The sequence below is a fragment of the Polistes fuscatus genome, unplaced genomic scaffold (genome assembly GCF_010416935.1).
Source record: "Polistes fuscatus isolate 324 unplaced genomic scaffold, CU_Pfus_HIC Scaffold1, whole genome shotgun sequence".
NCBI classification, from domain to species: domain Eukaryota; kingdom Metazoa; phylum Arthropoda; class Insecta; order Hymenoptera; family Vespidae; genus Polistes; species Polistes fuscatus.
The window spans coordinates 11,768,146-11,792,964 of record NW_025112997.1 but is presented as its reverse complement, the minus strand read 5'-3'; the positions used below and the strand labels follow the sequence as shown (position 1 = coordinate 11,792,964).

The window sequence follows — 24,819 nt, the reverse complement described above, 5'->3', positions numbered from 1 at the left end:
AATACTCTTTCAGTTACTCGCTCCGTTGCAGTCGGGGATGTAGCTATTGTTTCTGTACTTGGACTTGATGACTTTCAGCATCTGTTACTGAAACGGAACTAGATCTTTCTGGCGATACCGTTGGAGTTTGTGTCGACGATACAAATACTGTTTCAGTTACTCGCTCCGATGCAGTCGGAGATGTTGCTTCTGTTTCGGTACTTGGACGCAATGACCTATCAGTATCTGTTACTGAAACGGAACTTGATCTTTCTGGTGATTCCGTTGGAGTCTGTGTCGATGATGGATATGCAGTTTCTGTTACTCGCTCCGTTGCAGTCGGGATGTAGCTTCTGTTTCGGAACTTGGACTTGATGACCTTTCCGCATCTGTTACTGAAACGGAACTAGATCTTTCTGGCGATTCCGTTGGAGTCTGTGACGATGATACAAATACTGTTTCAGTTACTCGCTCCGTTGCAGTCGGGGATGTAGCTTCTGTTTCGGAACTTGGACTCGATGACCTATCAGCATCTGTTACTGAAACGGAACTAGATCTTTCTGGCGATTCCGTTGGAGTCTGTGACGATGATAGAAATACTGTTTCAGTTACTCGCTCCGTTGCAGTCGGGGATGTAGCTTCTGTTTCGGAACTTGGACTTGATGACCTTTCCGCATCTGTTACTGAAACGGAACTAGATCTTTCTGGCGATTCCGTTGGAGTGTGTGACGATGATACAAATACTTTTCAGTTACTCGCTCCGTTGCAGTCGGGGATGTAGCTATTGTTTCTGTACTTGGACTTGATGACCTTTCAGCATCTGTTACTGAAACGGAACTAGATCTTTCTGGCGATTCCGTTGGAGTCTGTGACGATGATACAAATACTGTTTCAGTTACTCGCTCCGTTGCAGTCGGGGATGTAGCTATTGTTTCTGTACTTGGACTTGATGACCTTTCAGCATCTGTTACTGAAACGGAACTAGATCTTTCTGGCGATTCCGTTGGTGTTTGTGTCGACGATACAAATACTGTTTCAGTAACTCGCTCCGTTGCAGTCGGGGATGTTGCTTCTGTTTCGGTACTTGGACGCAATGACCTATCAGTATCTGTTACTAAAACGGAACTTGATCTTTCTGGTGATTCCGTTGGAGTCTGTGTCGATGATGGATATGCAGTTTCTGTTACTCGCTCCGTTGCAGTCTGGGATGTAGCTTCTGTTTCGGAACTTGGACTTGATGACCTTTCCGCATTTGTTACTGAAACGGAACTAGATCTTTCTGGCGATTCCGTTGGAGTCTGTGACGATGATACAAATACTGTTTCAGTTACTCGCTCCGTTGCAGTCGGGGATGTAGCTTCTGTTTCGGAACTTGGACTCGATGACCTATCAGCATCTGTTACTGAAACGGAACTAGATCTTTCTGGCGATTCCGTTGGAGTCTGCGACGATGATACAAATACTGTTTCAGTTACTCGCTCCGTTGCAGTCGGGGATGTTGCTTCTGTTTCGGTACTTGGACTCAGTGACTTATTAGTATCTGTTACTGAAACGGAACTTGATCTTTCTGGTGATTCCGTTGGAGTCTGTGTCGATGATGGATATGCAGTTTCTGTTACTCGCTCCGTTGCAGTCGGGGATGTAGCTTCTGTTTCGGAACTTGGACTTGATGACCTTTCCGCATCTGTTACTGAAACGGAACTAGATCTTTCTGGCAATTCCGTTGGAGTCTGTGACGATGATACAAATACTGTTTCAGTTACTCGCTCCGTTGCAGTCGGGGATGTAGCTTCTGTTTCGGAACTTGGACTTGATGACCTATCAGCATCTGTTACTGAAACGGAACTAGATCTTTCTGGCAATTCCGTTGGAGTCTGTGACGATGATACAAATACTGTTTCAGTTACTCGCTCCGTTGCAGTCGGGGATGTAGCTTCTGTTTCGGAACTTGGACTCGATGACCTATCAGCATCTGTTACTGAAACGGAACTAGATCTTTCTGGCGATTCCGTTGGAGTCTGTGACGATGATACAAATACTGTTTCAGTAACTCGCTCCGTTGCAGTCGGGGATGTTGCTTCTGTTTCGGTACTTGGACGCAATGACTTATCAGTATCTGTTACTAAAACGGAACTTGTTCTTTCTGGTGATTCCGTTGGAGTCTGTGTCGATGATGGATATGCAGTTTCTGTTACTCGCTCCGTTGCAGTCTGGGATGTAGCTTCTGTTTCGGAACTTGGACTTGATGACTTTTCCGCATCTGTTACTGAAACGGAACTAGATCTTTCTGGCGATTCCGTTGGAGTCTGTGACGATGATACAAATACTGTTTCAGTTACTCGCTCCGTTGCAGTCGGGGATGTTGCTTCTGTTTCGGTACTTGGACGCAATGACCTATCAGTATCTGTTACTGAAACGGAACTTGATCTTTCTGGTGATTCCGTTGGAGTCTGTGTCGATGATGGATATGCAGTTTCTGTTACTCGCTCCGTTGCAGTCTGGGATGTAGCTTCTGTTTCGGAACTTGGACTTGATGACCTTTCCGCATCTGTTACTGAAACGGAACTAGATCTTTCTGGCGATTCCGTTGGAGTCTGTGACGATGATACAAATACTGTTTCAGTTACTCGCTCCGTTGCAGTCGGGGATGTAGCTATTGTTTCGGAACTTGGACTCGATGACCTATCAGCATCTGTTACTGAAACGGAACTAGATCTTTCTAGGGATTCCGTTGGAGTCTGTGACGATGATACAAATACTGTTTCAGTTACTCGCTCCGTTGCAGTCGGGAATGTAGCTTCTGTTTCGGAACTTGGACTCGATGACCTATCAGCATCTCTTACTGAAACGGAACTAGATCTTTCTGGCGATTCCGTTGGAGTCTGTGACGATGATACAAATACTGTTTCAGTTACTCGCTCCGTTGCAGTCGGGGATGTAGCTATTGTTTCTGTACTTGGACTCGATGACCTTTCCGCATCCGTTACCGAAACGGAACTAGATCTTTCTGGCGATTCCGTTGGAGTCTGTGTCGACGATACAAATACTGTTTCAGTCACTCGCTCCGTTGCAGTCGGGGATGTAGCTATTGTTTCTGTACTTGGACTTGATGACATTTCCTCATCTGTTACCGAAACGGAACTAGATCTTTCTGGTGATTTCGTTGGAGTCTGTGTCGATGATGGATATGGAGTTTCTGTTACTCGCTCCGTTGCAGTCGGGGATATTGCTTCTGTTTCGGTACTTGGACGCAATGACTTATCAGTATCTGTTACTAAAACGGAACTTGATCTTTCTGGTGATTCCGTTGGAGTCTGTGTCGATGATGGATATGCAGTTTCTGTTACCCGCTCCGTTGCAGTCGGGGATGTTGCTTCTGTTTCGGAACTTGGACTTGATGACCTTTCCGCATCTGTTACTGACACGGAACTAGATCTTTCTGGCGATTCCGTTGGAGTGTGTGACGATGATACAAATACTGTTTCTGTTACTCGCTCCGTTGCAGTCGGGGATGTAGCTATTGTTTCTGTACTTGGACTTGATGACCTTTCAGCATCTGTTACTGAAACTGAACTAGATCTTTCTGGCGATTCCGTTGGAGTCTGTGACGATGATACAATACTGTTTCAGTTACTCGCTCCGTTGCAGTCGGGGATGTAGCTATTGTTTCTGTACTTGGACTTGATGACCTTTCAGCATCTGTTACTGAAACGGAACTAGATCTTTCTGGCGATTCCGTTGGTGTTGTGTCGACGATACAAATACTGTTTCAGTAACTCGCTCCGTTGCAGTCGGGGATGTTGCTTCTGTTTCGGTACTTGGACGCAATGACCTATCAATATCTGTTACTAAAACGGAACTTGATCTTTCTGGTGATTCCGTTGGAGTCTGTGTCGATGATGGATATGCAGTTTCTGTTACTCGCTCCGTTGCAGTCTGGGATGTAGCTTCTGTTTCGGAACTTGGACTTGATGACCTTTCCGCATTTGTTACTGAAACGGAACTAGATCTTTCTGGCGATTCCGTTGGAGTCTGTGACGATGATACAAATACTGTTTCAGTTACTCGCTCCGTTGCAGTCGGGGATGTAGCTTCTGTTTCGGAACTTGGACTCGATGACCTATCAGCATCTGTTACTGAAACGGAACTAGATCTTTCTGGCGATTCCGTTGGAGTCTGCGACGATGATACAAATACTGTTTCAGTTACTCGCTCCGTTGCAGTCGGGGATGTTGCTTCTGTTTCGGTACTTGGACTCAGTGACTTATTAGTATCTGTTACTGAAACGGAACTTGATCTTTCTGGTGATTCCGTTGGAGTCTGTGTCGATGATGGATATGCAGTTTCTGTTACTCGCTCCGTTGCAGTCGGGGATGTAGCTTCTGTTTCGGAACTTGGACTTGATGACCTTTCCGCATCTGTTACTGAAACGGAACTAGATCTTTCTGGCAATTCCGTTGGAGTCTGTGACGATGATACAAATACTGTTTCAGTTACTCGCTCCGTTGCAGTCGGGGATGTAGCTTCTGTTTCGGAACTTGGACTTGATGACCTATCAGCATCTGTTACTGAAACGGAACTAGATCTTTCTGGCAATTCCGTTGGAGTCTGTGACGATGATACAAATACTGTTTCAGTTACTCGCTCCGTTGCAGTCGGGGATGTAGCTTCTGTTTCGGAACTTGGACTCGATGACCTATCAGCATCTGTTACTGAAACGGAACTAGATCTTTCTGGCGATTCCGTTGGAGTCTGTGACGATGATACAAATACTGTTTCAGTAACTCGCTCCGTTGCAGTCGGGGATGTTGCTTCTGTTTCGGTACTTGGACGCAATGACTTATCAGTATCTGTTACTAAAACGGAACTTGATCTTTCTGGTGATTCCGTTGGAGTCTGTGTCGATGATGGATATGCAGTTTCTGTTACTCGCTCCGTTGCAGTCTGGGATGTAGCTTCTGTTTCGGAACTTGGACTTGATGACTTTTCCGCATCTGTTACTGAAACGGAACTAGATCTTTCTGGCGATTCCGTTGGAGTCTGTGACGATGATACAAATACTGTTTCAGTTACTCGCTCCGTTGCAGTCGGGGATGTTGCTTCTGTTTCGGTACTTGGACGCAATGACCTATCAGTATCTGTTACTGAAACGGAACTTGATCTTTCTGGTGATTCCGTTGGAGTCTGTGTCGATGATGGATATGCAGTTTCTGTTACTCGCTCCGTTGCAGTCTGGGATGTAGCTTCTGTTTCGGAACTTGGACTTGATGACCTTTCCGCATCTGTTACTGAAACGGAACTAGATCTTTCTGGCGATTCCGTTGGAGTCTGTGACGATGATACAAATACTGTTTCAGTTACTCGCTCCGTTGCAGTCGGGGATGTAGCTATTGTTTCGGAACTTGGACTCGATGACCTATCAGCATCTGTTACTGAAACGGAACTAGATCTTTCTGGCGATTCCGTTGGAGTCTGTGACGATGATACAAATACTGTTTCAGTTACTCGCTCCGTTGCAGTCGGGAATGTAGCTTCTGTTTCGGAACTTGGACTCGATGACCTATCAGCATCTGTTACTGAAACGGAACTAGATCTTTCTGGCGATTCCGTTGGAGTCTGTGACGATGATACAAATACTGTTTCAGTTACTCGCTCCGTTGCAGTCGGGGATGTAGCTATTGTTTCTGTACTTGGACTCGATGACCTTTCCGCATCCGTTACCGAAACGGAACTAGATCTTTCTGGCGATTCCGTTGGAGTCTGTGTCGACGATACAAATACTGTTTCAGTCACTCGCTCCGTTGCAGTCGGGGATGTAGCTATTGTTTCTGTACTTGGACTTGATGACATTTCCTCATCTGTTACCGAAACGGAACTAGATCTTTCTGGTGATTTCGTTGGAGTCTGTGTCGATGATGGATATGGAGTTTCTGTTACTCGCTCCGTTGCAGTCGGGGATGTTGCTTCTGTTTCGGTACTTGGACGCAATGACTTATCAGTATCTGTTACTAAAACGGAACTTGATCTTTCTGGTGATTCCGTTGGAGTCTGTGTCGATGATGGATATGCAGTTTCTGTTACTCGCTTCGTTGCAGTCGGGGATGTAGCTTCTGTTTCGGAACTTGGACTTGATGACCTTTCCGCATCTGTTACTGAAACGGAACTAGATCTTTCTGGCGATTCCGTTGGAGTGTGTGACGATGATACAAATACTGTTTCAGTTACTCGCTCCGTTGCAGTCGGGGATGTAGCTTCTGTTTCGGAACTTGGACTCGATGACCTATCAGCATCTGTTACTGAAACGGAACTAGATCTTTCTGGCGATTCCGTTGGAGTCTGCGACGATGATACAAATACTGTTTCAGTTACTCGCTCCGTTGCAGTCGGGGATGTTGCTTCTGTTTCGGTACTTGGACTCAGTGACTTATTAGTATCTGTTACTGAAACGGAACTTGATCTTTCTGGTGATTCCGTTGGAGTCTGTGTCGATGATGGATATGCAGTTTCTGTCACTCGCTCCGTTGCAGTCGGGGATGTAGCTTCTGTTTCGGAACTTGGACTTGATGACCTTTCCGCATCTGTTACTGAAACGGAACTAGATCTTTCTGGCAATTCCGTTGGAGTCTGTGACGATGATACAAATACTGTTTCAGTTACTGCTCCGTTGCAGTCGGGGATGTAGCTTCTGTTTCGGAACTTGGACTTGATGACCTATCAGCATCTGTTACTGAAACGGAACTAGATCTTTCTGGCAATTCCGTTGGAGTCTGTGACGATGATACAAATACTGTTTCAGTTACTCGCTCCGTTGCAGTCGGGGATGTAGCTTCTGTTTCGGAACTTGGACTCGATGACCTATCAGCATCTGTTACTGAAACGGAACTAGATCTTTCTGGCGATTCCGTTGGAGTCTGTGACGATGATACAAATACTGTTTCAGTAACTCGCTCCGTTGCAGTCGGGGATGTTGCTTCTGTTTCGGTACTTGGACTCAGTGACTTATTAGTATCTGTTACTGAAACGGAACTTGATCTTTCTGGTGATTCCGTTGGAGTCTGTGTCGATGATGGATATGCAGTTTCTGTTACTCGCTCCGTTGCAGTCGGGGATGTAGCTTCTGTTTCGGAACTTGGACTTGATGACCTTTCCGCATCTGTTACTGAAACGGAACTAGATCTTTCTGGCAATTCCGTTGGAGTCTGTGACGATGATACAAATACTGTTTCAGTTACTCGCTCCGTTGCAGTCGGGGATGTAGCTTCTGTTTCGGAACTTGGACTTGATGACCTATCAGCATCTGTTACTGAAACGGAACTAGATCTTTCTGGCAATTCCGTTGGAGTCTGTGACGATGATACAAATACTGTTTCAGTTACTCGCTCCGTTGCAGTCGGGGATGTAGCTTCTGTTTCGGAACTTGGACTCGATGACCTATCAGCATCTGTTACTGAAACGGAACTAGATCTTTCTGGCGATTCCGTTGGAGTCTGTGACGATGATACAAATACTGTTTCAGTAACTCGCTCCGTTGCAGTCGGGGATGTTGCTTCTGTTTCGGTACTTGGACGCAATGACTTATCAGTATCTGTTACTAAAACGGAACTTGATCTTTCTGGTGATTCCGTTGGAGTCTGTGTCGATGATGGATATGCAGTTTCTGTTACTCGCTCCGTTGCAGTCTGGGATGTAGCTTCTGTTTCGGAACTTGGACTTGATGACTTTTCCGCATCTGTTACTGAAACGGAACTAGATCTTTCTGGCGATTCCGTTGGAGTCTGTGACGATGATACAAATACTGTTTCAGTTACTCGCTCCGTTGCAGTCGGGGATGTTGCTTCTGTTTCGGTACTTGGACGCAATGACCTATCAGTATCTGTTACTGAAACGGAACTTGATCTTTCTGGTGATTCCGTTGGAGTCTGTGTCGATGATGGATATGCAGTTTCTGTTACTCGCTCCGTTGCAGTCTGGGATGTAGCTTCTGTTTCGGAACTTGGACTTGATGACCTTTCCGCATCTGTTACTGAAACGGAACTAGATCTTTCTGGCGATTCCGTTGGAGTCTGTGACGATGATACAAATACTGTTTCAGTTACTCGCTCCGTTGCAGTCGGGGATGTAGCTATTGTTTCGGAACTTGGACTCGATGACCTATCAGCATCTGTTACTGAAACGGAACTAGATCTTTCTGGCGATTCCGTTGGAGTCTGTGACGATGATACAAATACTGTTTCAGTTACTCGCTCCGTTGCAGTCGGGAATGTAGCTTCTGTTTCGGAACTTGGACTCGATGACCTATCAGCATCTGTTACTGAAACGGAACTAGATCTTTCTGGCGATTCCGTTGGAGTCTGTGACGATGATACAAATACTGTTTCAGTTACTCGCTCCGTTGCAGTCGGGGATGTAGCTATTGTTTCTGTACTTGGACTCGATGACCTTTCCGCATCCGTTACCGAAACGGAACTAGATCTTTCTGGCGATTCCGTTGGAGTCTGTGTCGACGATACAAATACTGTTTCAGTCACTCGCTCCGTTGCAGTCGGGGATGTAGCTATTGTTTCTGTACTTGGACTTGATGACATTTCCTCATCTGTTACCGAAACGGAACTAGATCTTTCTGGTGATTTCGTTGGAGTCTGTGTCGATGATGGATATGGAGTTTCTGTTACTCGCTCCGTTGCAGTCGGGGATGTTGCTTCTGTTTCGGTACTTGGACGCAATGACTTATCAGTATCTGTTACTAAAACGGAACTTGATCTTTCTGGTGATTCCGTTGGAGTCTGTGTCGATGATGGATATGCAGTTTCTGTTACTCGCTTCGTTGCAGTCGGGGATGTAGCTTCTGTTTCGGAACTTGGACTTGATGACCTTTCCGCATCTGTTACTGAAACGGAACTAGATCTTTCTGGCGATTCCGTTGGAGTGTGTGACGATGATACAAATACTGTTTCAGTTACTCGCTCCGTTGCAGTCGGGGATGTAGCTTCTGTTTCGGAACTTGGACTCGATGACCTATCAGCATCTGTTACTGAAACGGAACTAGATCTTTCTGGCGATTCCGTTGGAGTCTGCGACGATGATACAAATACTGTTTCAGTTACTCGCTCCGTTGCAGTCGGGGATGTTGCTTCTGTTTCGGTACTTGGACTCAGTGACTTATTAGTATCTGTTACTGAAACGGAACTTGATCTTTCTGGTGATTCCGTTGGAGTCTGTGTCGATGATGGATATGCAGTTTCTGTCACTCGCTCCGTTGCAGTCGGGGATGTAGCTTCTGTTTCGGAACTTGGACTTGATGACTTTTCCGCATCTGTTACTGAAACGGAACTAGATCTTTCTGGCGATTCCGTTGGAGTCTGTGACGATGATACAAATACTGTTTCAGTTACTCGCTCCGTTGCAGTCGGGGATGTTGCTTCTGTTTCGGTACTTGGACGCAATGACCTATCAGTATCTGTTACTGAAACGGAACTTGATCTTTCTGGTGATTCCGTTGGAGTCTGTGTCGATGATGGATATGCAGTTTCTGTTACTCGCTCCGTTGCAGTCTGGGATGTAGCTTCTGTTTCGGAACTTGGACTTGATGACCTTTCCGCATCTGTTACTGAAACGGAACTAGATCTTTCTGGCAATTCCGTTGGTGTCTGTGACGATGATACAAATACTGTTATAGTTACTCGCTCCGTTGCAGTCGGGGATGTAGCTATTGTTTCGGAACTTGGACTCGATGACCTATCAGCATCTGTTACTGAAACGGAACTAGATCTTTCTGGCGATTCCGTTGGAGTCTGTGACGATGATACAAATACTGTTTCAGTTACTCGCTCCGTTGCAGTCGGGAATGTAGCTTCTGTTTCGGAACTTGGACTCGATGACCTATCAGCATCTGTTACTGAAACGGAACTAGATCTTTCTGGCGATTCCGTTGGAGTCTGTGACGATGATACAAATACTGTTTCAGTTACTCGCTCCGTTGCAGTCGGGGATGTAGCTATTGTTTCTGTACTTGGACTCGATGACCTTTCCGCATCCGTTACCGAAACGGAACTAGATCTTTCTGGCGATTCCGTTGGAGTCTGTGTCGACGATACAAATACTGTTTCAGTCACTCGCTCCGTTGCAGTCGGGGATGTAGCTATTGTTTCTGTACTTGGACTTGATGACATTTCCTCATCTGTTACCGAAACGGAACTAGATCTTTCTGGTGATTTCGTTGGAGTCTGTGTCGATGATGGATATGGAGTTTCTGTTACTCGCTCCGTTGCAGACTGGGATGTAGCTTCTGTTTCTAAACTTGGACTTGATAACCTTTCAGCATCTGTTACTGAAGCGGAACTAGATCTTTCTGGCGATTCCGTTGGAGTTTGTGTCGACGATACAAATACTGTTTCAGTTATATGGTCTTCTGTAGTAGGGATAGTAGTTTCTTCTTCTGTACTTTGACTTGGCGGCCATTCAGTTTCAGTTACTGTAGTGGAACTAGAATTTTCCTGTGATTCTGTCTGTGTCTGTGAGGATGGCGCAAAGGAAGTTTCTGTTGCCGTCTCTGCTGTTGATGTTTCTGTAGTTTCATTTTCTGGATTTCTTGTTGACAAATGGGAAGTTTTTTGTTCTGTAGTTGAAGTGCTACTTTTCAGTGATATCGTGGTTATTTCTATAGATGGTTCCGTAGATGATTCTGCATGTGTAGTATCAGTTGTATCAGTTTCTTCTTTTGTCGTCAATTTAGTTATACTTGTAATTGGTCTACCTGTTGATAAAAAATTAGAACTTGCATTACTTTATGTATGTATACATATCACAATTACTTTTATTTTTTTTGCTAAGTCCTGTATTTATGTGTATTTTTGACAGTTTGAGTTTAATTGATTCATTTTTTTCCTTTTTTTATATTTCTTCTTTTAAGCATTTTTAATTTTTTAATTTCTATACATTGATTAATATTTATTTTATAGCTGGGCTTTCTCTCTTTTGTTTATAGTAGTTTTGTACTTGTATATAGTTTTGATCTTTTAAAGATAAAATGGTTTTAACCTTATATAAATCTTATGCGTTAGTATAATAAAACTTAGCTATTATATACTATTATTTTCTTTTAAAAGAGTACTTCCTTAAATGTATATGTTTCAAGTAGCGATAGGATTTTGTAATACTTAGAATTTTTTTACCGAAAAAAATTAAAGGATGTCCAAGAAGATGTGGGGAAGATTTTTAGAATTAGCTTGATATATGTAAGTATTAAAAAATATTTCTTTAGATGTATGTCCCGTTTGAATTTGGTTTTGGGTTATAGCGAATTTGATTTCCAACAATTTATATGCGCATTCTTTTATAAAATTTTCGAAATGCTTTATTCGAATTGTTTAATCAATGACTAGCTTAATTATTTTTGTATATGCCCTAATTTTGTTCAAATTTGTGAGAAACTTTGTTTTGTTCCTTTATTTTACTAAGTTTTATTTATCTAATAAAAGAATTATTCTTAGTACAGAATTTGTTTAGATTTGAATATAAAGACAGAATAATCATCTTTTTGTTGTTTAGACGTGCTAAAATAATCCCTAAAAAATTTCGTATTAACTCTGAGACAATTTACACGCAAAGAAAAACTCGACCGTGTCGAAAATAATTCGAAGTTTAAAAATATTGACATACGTTTCGAAGTCCTGATAAGTTTCGAGTCTTTCGTCACTTTTATTGTATTAAAGATAATTCATTTTTTGTGAGTGAAATAAATCGATTTTAACACCGCTATTTTTAATTTCTTATTTTATTACTTGTTTCGTAAAAAGATTCAAAATGATAAAAATTCTTATCAACCCCTTAATTCCATGACATAAAAATTTCATTTGTTCATTATATCATTTTACTGAATATGAGATAAACGCGATTCTTTTATTATTCTGCAGATATGTACGTTTCTTAAAAAACCTTATAAAAAAAACATGTTAAAAAATAGTTCAAGGTATTCGAATATATACGAAATACCTCTCCAACTTCAAATATTTTTAAATTCACATATTTCGTGTACTTTGATGCACTAAAGTCTTGCAACGTGGGAACAATTATTAAAACGAATAGGTGAAGATCCGATCGGAGAAACAGAAGACAAAAACCGTGTGCAGTAGATTTCAAATTTTTTCTTTATAGTATCGAATAAATGTGAGAAATTGTTCGTAGAGAGAAGTAACTCGAACCCATAAAAGAGACAGAGAGAAAGAGAAAGAGAAAGAAAGTTAAAAAGATAAGATATTTTCTTAATACGTATTACTACAAACAGCATTTATGAACGTTCGAATAAAATATTTTTTACGTTAATAATAATACTGCAAAAATGTGTGATAAATAATCTCGTAAGATATCGAATACTCATCGAGCTTTCAAAACTTATACAAAATTGTCCTACCTTTAAAAAGTTTCCAAGCTTCAAATTATGTTCGAAATAGTTTCAAATCTCATAAATGTTATGTGGTAGAAAATTTTTTTTACTTTACCTGTAGTAAATGGGCTACAACGAGGGTTCCGTACTCTGAAAGGATGTTTGCAAGCTTCCGCTTTTCGATCCCATACTGTCCCTCCTTCGCATATCATTTCAAATACTCGAAATGTACTGTTGACTCTTGCCATACACATGTAATATTTCGTACAATCCGAAGGATGTTCTACGAAACCTTGTTCAATACATTCCACTACCGTTGGTACTGTTGGTCCAGGTGGATTAGTAGTACTGATACTTTCATCTTCCGGTGTTGTTGTCGATGCAACAGTAGTTGTCCTAGTTGGTCGTGCCGTTTTCTTAGTTCTAACTTTAACTAAACAACAACGATATTACGAATATTATACGGGAGAGAATATGAAATTCGTTTGTTAATAAACCCGAATTTTTTTGTCATTGTTTTTACCTGACAAATAATAAATACATATTTTATTACCTGTAGTAGGCTTCGTCTTCAGCGTTGGTGTAGTCGTAGGCTTCGTTTTCGGAGTCTGTTTGGGTTTACGGGTCCGTTTCGGTTTCGTCGTGGTTGTAACTTTTGTATCACCGCATTCTGCTCTTCCACATTCTTCAGGTAGAGTACATTTTCCATAGATTGTCGAATAAACAAATCCTATTTCGCATTTACGAAGGTAACGACGAAACTTGTTACGTTGATTTAAAGTACACTCGTAATACAATCGGCAATTGTGAGGATGAGCAAATAAACCCGACTCCGTGCATTTGAACAAGGTGTAACTTTCTTCATTTTCTATAATGATAGGTTTAGTTTAAATGATTTTAATCGTATAAAAGAACAAAATCTTCGTTATAATAATTATTTTCAATTTTATTACCATTTTCCACTGAGGAAATTTCCGATGTATTCTCGACTGGATTAGGAAAACCATGGCTAAGCGCTAGATAAGTAGTCACGAGGTAGATTAGGATCCTCCACATCGTTATAATTTTTCTTGCCCCTATGATAGGCGAGAATGAAAAAACGAAAAGAGAGCATTCACCGATAATGGATAAAAATCGACCGTTATTCTTGCTTTTCTTCGACGAAATGATATTCTTCTAGTTATATTGTATGATGTAAAAGTTAATCAAACAAGTATGCTTATACATATGTATATATGCTTATATGCATATATGTATATATATATATATATATATATACATAAATATATGTATGTACTTATACAATTAAGCCGTTAATTTGCCTTGACTGTTCGTCGTATCAGTAAATCAACAAAAATTTCACGAGACTTTCCAATTGAACACATTCGAAAAAGAAATCAATTCATCAGAGATCATGTCAGGAATTACGCGACAGAAGTTAATGTATTTATATTTAAATGAATTAATCAATGTTCGAGATACTTCGAAAGGATTAACGGGATAAGGGCGAGAAATAATATCTTTTTTTTTTCTTTTTTTTATCTCATATCTTTCGATAGTTATTTCTTCGACAATTTACATTGGAGAATTAGTTTTTTTATATATATATATATATATAACTTAGATATTTCTAACTATTATAATATCCGAATGATCCTAGACTATATGATGTCTCGTTGGTCAGATGAACGTCTTCTCATTTGTTTAACTTTTGACATTCTACGATTTTCTGTGCCTCGATCTGAAAAAAACATTTCCAATAATCTCAAAATGTTACATCAGAAAGCAAACGTTATTCGAGTATCATCTACCTGAATAAAATTATACAAATTAAGCAATTGTTCCAATGACGGTCTTCCTTGTTGTGGTAAACACCTCGGATTATTTGAAATGCCAGTTTGTATATTTTGATTTCTTTTTCCCCAACCTGTTGAAAAGTTCAATTGCCCTTCAGCCTCGTGAAGGTAAGCCAAAATAATCAAACTTGCGAGCAGTATCGTAGTAATGACGTTTAATCGGCTCTTGGAATACCTAAAAATACATATTCACGTTCATTTGATAAGCGGAGCCTTTTTGATTCTTAAATAAATAATAAGCATCTACGACTCGAGTTTTTACGTCGTAAGGTAAACGAATATTTAATTTCAACATTTGCGTTTGATTATGCTTCTTAATTGCTAAGCTATGTGAAAAATTGTTGCCACGCGGAGAAATTTTTTGAAAAAAAGAAACGAAATGAGCGAAATAAAAGAGTGTATGGAAAATGTTTGAAATAATGGTTCTTCTTAATTTTTATAACTTACATATTTGAATCCTTGCTGATATTCTCTTTCAGGATAATAGCTCTAAATGACACACAGGCTTTTCTTTCGCGAACAGGATCGAAAATACGTTTGAGAGCAACAGATCGTATATTTGCTCTTTTTATACCCCTTTGGCATCTTCCTATGTCTTTCTTTTACGTCATTATCTCACCCCTAACGTACACCCCTAACTAATTTCAATGTACGTAGCGAGAAGACCGTAAGATTGACCCCCATTGTTATTCTCTATGTAATACCAACTATACTATTGCCCAATGATCTTCTACTGGACCGAATCTTTTCTCTCTATTTCTTTGATTAATATAATTTGTAATCTGTTCCGCAATAATTTCAATAAATAAATAAATAAATAAAATAAAAGAAAAAAAGGGACAAAATTGTAAATACGAAAGAAAACATTAATTTTTCAATTGTCATTGAGATTGTTTTTTCTCACATGATTTCTTATGGGTTTCTATAATTTAGATAGGTGTTCTATTGATAAAAATAATTTTATCTTTACCGACAGCTGTGTAAATTTGACAACGAGATGACGATTTTGATCAAAAAATGAAATATTATTACGTAAAAATAATTTAATCGAGAAAGATAATATTTATTAATATATATATAATGAAAACAAAAGATTATTATCAAGTTCTTTTCTTATATTTTAGTTTTTTATTGATTACAAAACGTAAATCGTAATATTTGTAGGTTGAGCGAAATGAAATGCAGTAATTTCTTGATCGATTATTGCAGCAACATGAAAGAATGGTCTACGGGCTTCTTATCAGTTTGCTAATTATCGTAACAGTTGGATACGATTGATCGTTTTAATGAGTTCTTGTTTCCTTTCTTTTCTTTCTTCAATCGTAATGTTCTGCTTAAACAAGATGGATAAGTGCGTTTGAACAGTCTAGAATGTTTTTACAAATATAATACAAAATTATTATTATTATTAATATTATTATAAAAAGAAAAAAAGAAAAGAAATAATTGTAAGAAAAAAGAAAAAGGAATAAATTAAAAAAAGATTTATCTTACTAAATGTAATCAGTATTCAGTTAATTTTTCCGTAAATCATTTGCGTTAGCAAAGAGGTTTTTATCTCGATGATTTATAAATATATTTGTGAAATGTTTATTCTGTTATAGCTTTTCGACAACGATGGTATGAAATGGAGAATGACGAAAGTAGGATGAAAAATGACGATCGTCAAGAGATAAGTGCGAAAGTTATTGCGTGCTAATAATGTATGTAAGAAATGATAGGCTTTTATTACGCTCGAATCAACTTATAATGTAGATATATTTATATACAGATATATAAATACACAATAGGTAGGCTAACACAACAACTATAGGAAAAAATTAATATAATTTAAAAAAATAATTTTAATATAAGATCGAGTAAATATATCATTACATAATCATATTATAATTACATTCCTAATACGCGCAATACACAGATACATACATTACTACTATAACTACATAATTATATATTTAGTCTATTTTACAACACAATTATTTCGATAAATTATATTTAGATTTTCCTGTAGTCGTGTTTAGGCTTACCTATTTCGTATTTCATTCTGAAGTGTCGGTACCACCGTTAACAATCAGCAGCAATCGCTGAAAGTTCGAAGTAAGAATTTCCATCGCTGAAAGGATTGCATTTTGAATCGAGAAATTGATAGTTGAAATTGGCACGATTTGATGTTATTGGTCCATCAAGTAACAGATCCGTTATTATATCATCGCGAGAAAAGTCAAAGCAACGATCATTGAATAAATAGATAATGAAATATCAGAGGTCTATTTTTTTTATTATGTGTATATTTGTTTTTAATGCGGATGATATGCGTAAGTGGAAAACAACATTACGATTAGATCTTTTATTTGATAGCCACGACATTGCATTTATATTAACGTCAATTCGAATCAATTTCTCGGTACAAAAAAATCACTCATTCCATAGACACGAAATTCAGTTTTTGCTTCGAGCTTAGGTGTTTCAGGAATGATTTTCCTTAACCCTTTGACTACGAAAGGCGTATATATATACGCTGTCTATAGAGAACGATAAATAAATGAGCTCAACGAAGTGCAACAGCCAGTCACCGTAGAAACTGACCTACGAATATCGCACCGTATATATATATATATGTATTGATGATTTCGTACGAGAATGCGCCGCAATCAAAGGGTTAAACTAATGTCATGCTGGGCATAACAGCATTAATGGAACTGGAAAAAGAATCTGTTGTGTCCAGCATGGCATTGGACTGCGTAAAGAGTTAAGTATTCATTAAAGTCTATCAAAGTCGTCCGCTGTTCAACACCAGCTTTCACTTTCACGTTCACCGACGCCATCGCTCTCTTCATCACTAGATTCTTCTCCGTACATGTCGGCGAGTTTTCTAAATCTTGGTCCGAAATTTGATAAATAGTTGAAATTGAGATCTCCGTCATCGGTACCTGTATTGAATAAAATAAATATATATATTATAAATATATAGTACATTACAGCAATTGTATATATATAAACAGTTATTATGAAACTAAACTAAAAGCTGAGAAATTAAAAAAACAATTGATTTTATAATTTATTATAGATTAAAATTATTAATATTATATAAAAATAATCAGAGAGAGAGAGAGAGAGAGAGAGAGAAAATCAATTTTTTGACCGATTATAAGCTAATTTCAAAATTAGTTGACACAATTGCAGTGATACATACATGAAGCTAATGACGACAAGGAACCGTCAGAATTTCCGTCACCCTCGTAAGCGTAATGCCTAACATCGTCGAACGGATTCGTGTCGGGATCTTTATCGCAGCTTTCCTTCTTGCCATCTAGGAAACCACAAATATCTGGTACCTCGTCAGGAGCTAAACATTAAAAATAATCGTTTTGAGATTTGCATGAATTTTTTTATTATCAAATATTATCATATTTTTTATTATCAAATATTTTATCTGAAATTTTGATTTACCTCTGCCTTGAAGACCAACAGGTGCTATTTTAGATTCAATCGGTGGTGCATCATAAATAGCTCTTAAAACATTCAAGTCGTAGCCAGTGTCTACCTCGCCGCCACCTTCGTCTTCATAATTAATAATGTTATCCCTTATATCATCCATATCTTTATAGAGGTCATCAGTCTTTCTTCTGCGGACTACTACCGCTAACACCAATATCAATAAAATCGCTACGCAAACTAGGATTGCGACTAAAAAATTAGTGTCGATGCCAAACGACACAGCCTTTGCCATTCCATGATCACAACCTGGATCTATATTTCTTGAAAACGCTGGCATTCCTAAATTATATGTCTACGAGAAAGATAGTTTATTTAGATAATCAATAATACATTACTTTATCTATTTATTTTTTTTAATAATTTCAATGTCGAGAATAACTTACATTTCCATTTATAGTCATATTTCGAATGCAACCAACAAAACCTTTTTCAGTTGGCTTGTGATGCCAACCCAAGTTCTTAGCTAAATATGCTAAATTCGTTAATGTACCGCCCACTTGCATCGGACTATTTACATTAAGGAACTCATTGGAACCTTCTGGCGCAGTCAAACTCATGCAAGCTGATATGCCGCAATTATCTACTTTCATTTCAATTGACTATAACAAAGAATTAATTATTACGTTATTAGTTAAAAAGCAAACTACTTGATAATATGATTTTAAATGTAACTAATAAAAATTATATCACTCACTGTTTTGGTCCAATAAACATCAATCCTATGACTCTTGCCGTCGGTTAATTTAATTTGTCTTTGATTTAATCTTATAGTACCCGTACCATAATCAACATAGAGAACAGCGTAACCTTGTTGAATTTCTAGTGCCATAAAATCTTGAACTCCTAATTTTGGACTATATATCATTGGACCAAAGTAAAATATAAGACCACTATCAACTTGTGGCGTAATTTCTAAGCCTACGAATGAAAAGAAGAATGTATATAGAGAGCACAACAATTTATTAGACGTGCGATTGATCATAAATTCAATTAATTTTTACCTAAGTGTGAGTCATCACAGGCCTGACCAGGGGGCGGCATTATAGCCCAGCCATCGCCGTGGAAACCTATACCTAATAATTCACACCTTGGACCCTCCAATCCTGGGGGACATTCGCATCTATCAGCTAATGGTGTACCACCGTTTAAACAGACAATAGGTTCAGCGACATGACAAGTACATTGAGGTTCAATAATAGCTCTGACACCAACGAAGGAACTGGTGTTCGTATAAACCGGATAAGGAACGTTACTAGCGTTTAAGAAACTTCGACAAGAATTGTTACAATGCACTTTTTCGTAAAGACACTCGTCGATATTCACCATCAATATATCTGCTTTCATTGCACGCTCAATGTCCGCAGAGTGTTGAGACATGATGGTATTTAATTTTTCAGGAGCATAATAAGGACTACCGTGTGCTGAAAACCTGACATCTAAGAAAGTCTTGTTGTGATAAGGAGAATGAAGAACGGTGAAAACATCAACGTTGTCTATCGATGTATTCAACATGTAGGCTATTTTTTCCTGGAATATATCTTTTTTACTGACACCATTTTGATCCGGTTCAACAAACTCTTCCGCAGTTATGCCAGTAAAACGTACGGATCCGGACTTAATCACCGCTTCTTCGGGAATTTCCTTTACCGTAACATTAACGTAAGCATATACTTGATGACGAGAAATATTAGGAAGTCTTTCTTCTGTTACGAGGAATTTCATATGAAAGGTATCGTTCGAAATACCAGACAACAGAGTTATCATGCCAGTATCTTCATCTAAATCAAAACCTTCTTGCGTCGAGGCCCAAGTAAAATGTTTATCAGGTAAATCCCAATCGTCTGAATCCTTGACATAAACTCGTCCAATTTTTGTATCCGGTGCATCACCTTTGTAAACGTAAACGAAAATTGAACTCGAACCCTCTTCCATAGGATTGTCATTCTCATCACCAATAATGACTGTCAATGTCGAAGTTCCTGTCATCGGTGGCTTTCCACTGTCCATTATAGCTATCGGAATGTTATAACTTTTCCTTTCCTCGCGATCGAAGGTAACCTTCGCATAAAGGTCCTTGTCACGGATGTCAAATTTAGATAAAATCTCTTTGTCTGCGGTCTCGTCGATCCAAAACTTAAATGGCGGTCCATTCTCATCGGAATCCCTGTCCCGAGCCTTCAACTCTGTTATTTTGTCGGGTAGTTTATTTTCACCCCAGACTACGTACGTCATGTCGAGATATGGAGCGTTGTCGTTTATGTCGATTAAAGTTATGTTTACGGTAGCTAATTCTCGTAAAGCTGTTGGTGAGTCATCTTCGTCACGAGCCATTACCATCACCTAAACGAATGAAAAACAAGAATAAAAACAATTAAATGAAATATAAAAAAGATAATGAAATATATGTATCTTGAAATATTTACCGTCCATACGGGATAACCAAAAGGTGGGTCTCGATCGAGTGGTTTCTTTAAGGTAATACAACCAGATTTGTTGATACTCAGCAGGGGTTTTTGATCATCCTTTAGAATAAAATAGGCTATGTGTTGATCCGCATTTCTATTCTTTATATCTGGATCATAGGCGACTACGGTCGTGATGCAGCCTGAAAATAAATAAAGTAGTTAATAAATAAATATAAAGGAGCAAATATTTATCAATACTAACCATCGACCAATTTTTCTTCTTCGATGGTCGGATTCGTATCGAAATCTTCGAAAACAGGTGGATTGTCGTTCACATTTTCAATGAAGATTTTAACGTTAGCGGTATCGTTGTAAACGCCATCGAACGCTCTCACGGTTAGATTATATTCCGTGATTTTTTCGTAATCCAACGGATTGTTAACACGAATCTTTCCTGTAGTACTTTCTATGTAAAAGCTATCATTGGTATTACCCTGAATGATGCTATAAGTAACGGGACTTGCGGTATCAGCATCTAAAGCTTTTACCTCGATCACTACAGAGTTTATATTTGCGTTTTCTAAAATAGCATTGGCAGTGTAAACGGGTTGCGTAAAATGCGGCGCATTGTCGTTTTTATCAGCAATCTCAATACGAAACAATTGCTGCACTTTGTTGTGTTCTCCGGTGTTGTATAGGGCGCTTGGTGAATTATCAGTCGCGGTAATCCAAACGCTGTAAGTACTTTGGGCCTCCCGATCGAATGTAGTTCGAGTTGTTATGTTTCCGGTATGCTTGTCGATTGCGAATAGATCCTTAAAATCGTTTAGCTCGTAGGTTACCTAAACAAAAAAGGATAATCAATAAGAATAGAAATGAAAATCTTATGAAGAAGAAGAACAAGAAGAGTACAGAAATTAATTACGAGAGCTAAATAAAGAAACTCTGATTGAAAGTGGTTTACCTTATTGTGAGCCGCGGTACCATCGGCATCTATGGCCTTTACTTGCATAACAGGAACTCCTGGTGGTTCACTTTCAAGAACACTACCCTTTGTGAGCTCTCGAAAGGCCGGTACATTGTCGTTCACATCAAGAACATCTATGTCTATCACCGTTTCAGCGGCCAAGTCATAATTGTTCCACGCTCGAACTATCAACGAGTATACCTTGTTACTTTCATAGTCTAAATGCTTCGTTAATTTAATGTCAGCAGTGTTCTTCGTTGACTCGAGACTGAAAGAGGTAATAAATTATAAATAGAAATAGAACGTTAAATGTTTATCACGATCATTGTTGGTAATAGTGATAAACGCGAAAGATATATATATTATAACATATTACGAGCGATGATAACGTCGCTCGTTTCCTACCGAAACGTGCTATCCTTGTTGGTCTGTTCCGTTTTACCAGTAACGAGGACGAATTGAAGATCCGGATTATCATCGATGTTCGAGACAGCCTGGAGTCGTACGATGCTAGCACCAAAATCACTGAAATTCTCCAAAAGTTTGATCGGTTCCATCGGCCTTGGTAGGAAAAGAGGTGCCTTTTTGTGCGATTCGACTACGCGAATATCTAAACTGATAATACTTGATTTTGGATTTTCACCTTGGTCTTTAGCGGCGGCCGTCATCGAAAACGTGTAATCTGGGTTTTTCTAGAAAATCATATCAAATTTTTGTTTTCATTTAGTATCGTCAATTAATAAATATTGAAGCATAACGAAGTTTATTTATAATCGAACAAAAAAGAAAAAAAAAACAAAATTTGTATCTTTCACAATTGTCCGTATATTAACTTTTGTCGGATAGAAATGGCTTACGTCTATGATTTTGTTGAGATATATGACACCGGTGTTGCGATCGATCCTGAAATATACACGGTCTTCAGATTTGCTCGGGGAAAGGCTGTAGCGAACGACGGAATTGTTACCGTCGTCTATGTCGGTCGCAGATACTCTCATGACTTCACGATTCAATGGCAAATCCTGTGGTACCGATTCCTTGTATGCCTGTGAAAAGGTTTCAAAGAAAAAAAAAAACAATTAAAATGACACCCCATGTGCTCGGATTATTCAACAAAATAAACGACAAAGAATTACGAGTAACAACATGCCGATCACAAATGAATCATCATCATGCGCGTATAAAAGTTCATATTGCCGTTGTTGCGGGACAAAACAAATAATAAAAAAGAAGAAAAAAAAAATAAATAAATATAAATATAAATAATCACGTATGGTGTTAGTACTAGTGACGCGAAATTTGAGCTTCGATGCGAGCTTCGAAGAAAGATTCCGATTTTCACAAGGAAAAAGAAGAACAGGTATTTCTTTCTTTTTTTTTCCTATTTCACATGCCGATTAAATTATTCCTATTTTCCTTGTCAAAGAATTTTCTCTCTGTGTATCATGGAGATTCAGCGAACCCTTTGACACGGAATTCTTCGAGAATCTTGTCATCGACAAGCTCTTAGAAATATGTATATTTCGAGGAAATATTTTGTAGTATGGAAAGGTATGGAAAGATGTGCGTGCATGCCTAAAGGTACAAAGAGGTACATAAAGAAAGAGAGATAGAGAGAGAAAGAGAAAAAAAAAGAGCGAGAGAAAGAATGAGGACAAGGAAACAACATCATATGCATTCGTCGTTACATCATCCAACAAAAATTCCATTCACACTGAAATTTCGAAACCAACCTTCCACACATATCCACGGTAGACCTGGATTCGAAAAGAGAAGAAAAAAATGGAGCAAAAATGTCGTTAGTACAAGCGATATTGGAGGATGACATGAGCGAGAATGGTTTGTTAGTAAAACTAATTAAAAAACGGAATATGTGAATACTAATATATTTTTAAGAGATAACTTGAAAAGCGATGATACTCTCGTGATTAAATATTTTTATTGTTTGTAAGGATGTAATTATTTAAAAAACGAAATTATACAATCGCAAACGTAAATCCTACCAAAAAAAAAAAAGAAAAAACGTTTACGTATTATTTTATGCAAACGACCAATGATTTTTGTTGTTGTTGTTATATCATAAAATTCATTGCCTTTTTTTTTTTTATATGAAACGAGAAACATAGTCAAGAAAATGATTGCGTTCTTTGAACGAATCGATAGAAAAAAAAGCAGGGAGGGTGGGCCAAACCAATTCGGAAATAATTTTCTGGTTACGCACCACTTTGTCGAACACTGGTTGGTTGTCATTGACGTCTTCGATTGTAACTTTAAAAGTACAGCCGTCATCGAGCTGAGGCATTCCATTATCTGTAGCAAGAACTGTAAGATAAACCTCCTTTTCACGTGCCGGTTCGTCCCTATCCAAGATTTGAGTTGTCCTGATCAATCCTGTCTTATTGTTGATTTCGAACTTCAATCTTTCGTTGTGAGCCGTGACAAGAGCGTACGTGATCGTACCTGAAAAGAACAATAAGATAAAAAAGGAATATTTTATTTGATCTTTATTTCTCTTTATTCTAGGAGAAAGGAAGAAGTCCTCTGATATAATATAACAAGAGAAATTAGATTCTTTCATTATATTTACCTCCTTCGTCCGGTGGGTCTTGATCCTCGGCATGTACCTGAATGACCACTGTACCTGCTGGTTCTTCTTCCTTTACTACGGCGGCATACATCGAACAATTGGTGAACATAGGCTTGTGATTATGATTCTTTCCTTGCTGTTGGACCTAGCGATGAAAGGTGAAAACAGTATAAGTAAAAAAGATAATAAGAGATAATAAGATAAGTAAGTATGGTGTGCATGTATGTTGCAGATATTAGGGTGAATCAAAATTTGTGCGTTTATCGTGTTACAAATTGTGTTATAAATTGCATAATGGATTGTTTTTGTAAAATTTACTTTCGAAATATTAATTTTAAAACGCACGAACTTTTGATTCACCCTAATATATAGGTATGTAAATGTCGTGTATCGACGATAGTTACATATATAAGATTACAGAAGTAGAGTCTGGAAAGTGTAAGACAGTTGAGCATGATAGGGAACAGTGTGATGATTCGGACTAGGAGTTGTATTATAATATGGTATAGTCAAGGTATATACATATAAGGTGAATCATAAGAAGTAGGACACCTGAATACTCTTTAACAAAACACACTTGTACCCTATTAACAAAACTGTAACTAGAGACTCATAATATCTCAAAATGAAAAAAAATATTGTAATCCTATTAACATTAATCGATTTTTCATTTTGTTTTTCTATTCTTGATAAAGCCACACTTTTAGGACGCACTGTATATATACTTTTAACAAAGTTCTATAAACGTTACTACTACAAGTAAATAAAATGCGAGAATAATTTGTTCAAAAATTAAAATAAAAAAAGAAAGAAAAAGAAAAAAAGAAACAAGTAAGACGAATTAAAATGATAACGTATATAAAAGAAGGGTGATGAAAATGTAATGAAAAGAAAAGAATAAATAGAAGAGAAACAAAAAGGAAAGAACGAAAAAGAAAAAAAAGCAAGGCAGTTTCTCGTTCGACGATAGGACAAAGCCGAGGATTAATCGGCCAAGTTTTTTGGACCTACCGCAATAAGACGCCTCATAAATTAAAGTGCTCTACGCGCTTATAAACCGTGCGCCATTAATCACTATTTCGAATCTTCTCTCTCTCTCTTTCTCATTCTCTTTCTGTCTCTATCGAGTGCACTCACGCGGCACT

The 24,819-nt window shown here is 38.4% G+C and overlaps 3 protein-coding genes across 4 annotated transcripts in view; all 3 read right to left on the bottom strand.

Moving 5' to 3' along the window:
• Positions 1–43: 43 nt before the first annotated feature.
• Positions 44–3,678, bottom strand: LOC122515002 (flocculation protein FLO11-like). Its single transcript, XM_043632162.1, has 8 exons — positions 3,669–3,678; positions 2,751–3,541; positions 2,662–2,671; positions 2,360–2,533; positions 2,072–2,245; positions 1,496–1,669; positions 883–1,237; positions 44–368 (listed from the first exon to the last, which is right to left on the bottom strand). The coding sequence occupies exons 1-8, from the start codon at positions 3,676–3,678 to the stop codon at positions 44–46; spliced, it is 2,013 nt and encodes a 670-aa protein (XP_043488097.1).
• A 3-nt stretch (positions 3,679–3,681) lies between these two features.
• On the bottom strand, positions 3,682–14,765 carry LOC122514920 (mucin-2-like). Its single transcript, XM_043632102.1, is given in 17 exon segments — positions 3,682–3,971; positions 4,230–4,403; positions 4,806–4,990; positions 5,042–6,131; positions 6,390–6,563; positions 6,965–7,138; positions 7,541–7,714; positions 7,829–8,002; positions 8,549–8,866; positions 9,125–9,298; positions 9,413–9,730; positions 10,133–10,732; positions 12,477–12,794; positions 12,915–13,229; positions 13,997–14,102; positions 14,173–14,392; positions 14,665–14,765. Coding segments are annotated over 17 exon segments (4,806 nt in total). The 5' UTR covers positions 14,667–14,765.
• A 546-nt stretch (positions 14,766–15,311) lies between these two features.
• The window catches only part of LOC122521202 (DE-cadherin), a 157,682-nt gene continuing 148,174 nt past the window's right edge, over positions 15,312–24,819 (bottom strand). Inside the window, exons 3-16 of one of the 2 annotated variants that reach the window (XM_043641764.1) lie at positions 23,675–23,819; positions 23,309–23,547; positions 22,821–22,844; positions 21,945–22,133; positions 21,493–21,779; positions 21,085–21,355; positions 20,383–20,962; positions 20,139–20,320; positions 18,717–20,055; positions 18,410–18,633; positions 18,099–18,314; positions 17,668–18,007; positions 17,411–17,563; positions 15,312–17,147 (exon numbers count right to left, since the gene is read on the bottom strand). In XM_043641764.1, the coding sequence (XP_043497699.1) occupies positions 17,005–17,147; positions 17,411–17,563; positions 17,668–18,007; positions 18,099–18,314; positions 18,410–18,633; positions 18,717–20,055; positions 20,139–20,320; positions 20,383–20,962; positions 21,085–21,355; positions 21,493–21,779; positions 21,945–22,133; positions 22,821–22,844; positions 23,309–23,547; positions 23,675–23,819 (4,332 nt within the window). In that variant the 3' untranslated portion in view covers positions 15,312–17,004. The remainder of the gene's footprint in view (positions 17,148–17,410; positions 17,564–17,667; positions 18,008–18,098; positions 18,315–18,409; positions 18,634–18,716; positions 20,056–20,138; positions 20,321–20,382; positions 20,963–21,084; positions 21,356–21,492; positions 21,780–21,944; positions 22,134–22,820; positions 22,845–23,308; positions 23,548–23,674; positions 23,820–24,819) is intronic. The other variant, XM_043641847.1, reaches the window with a different exon arrangement.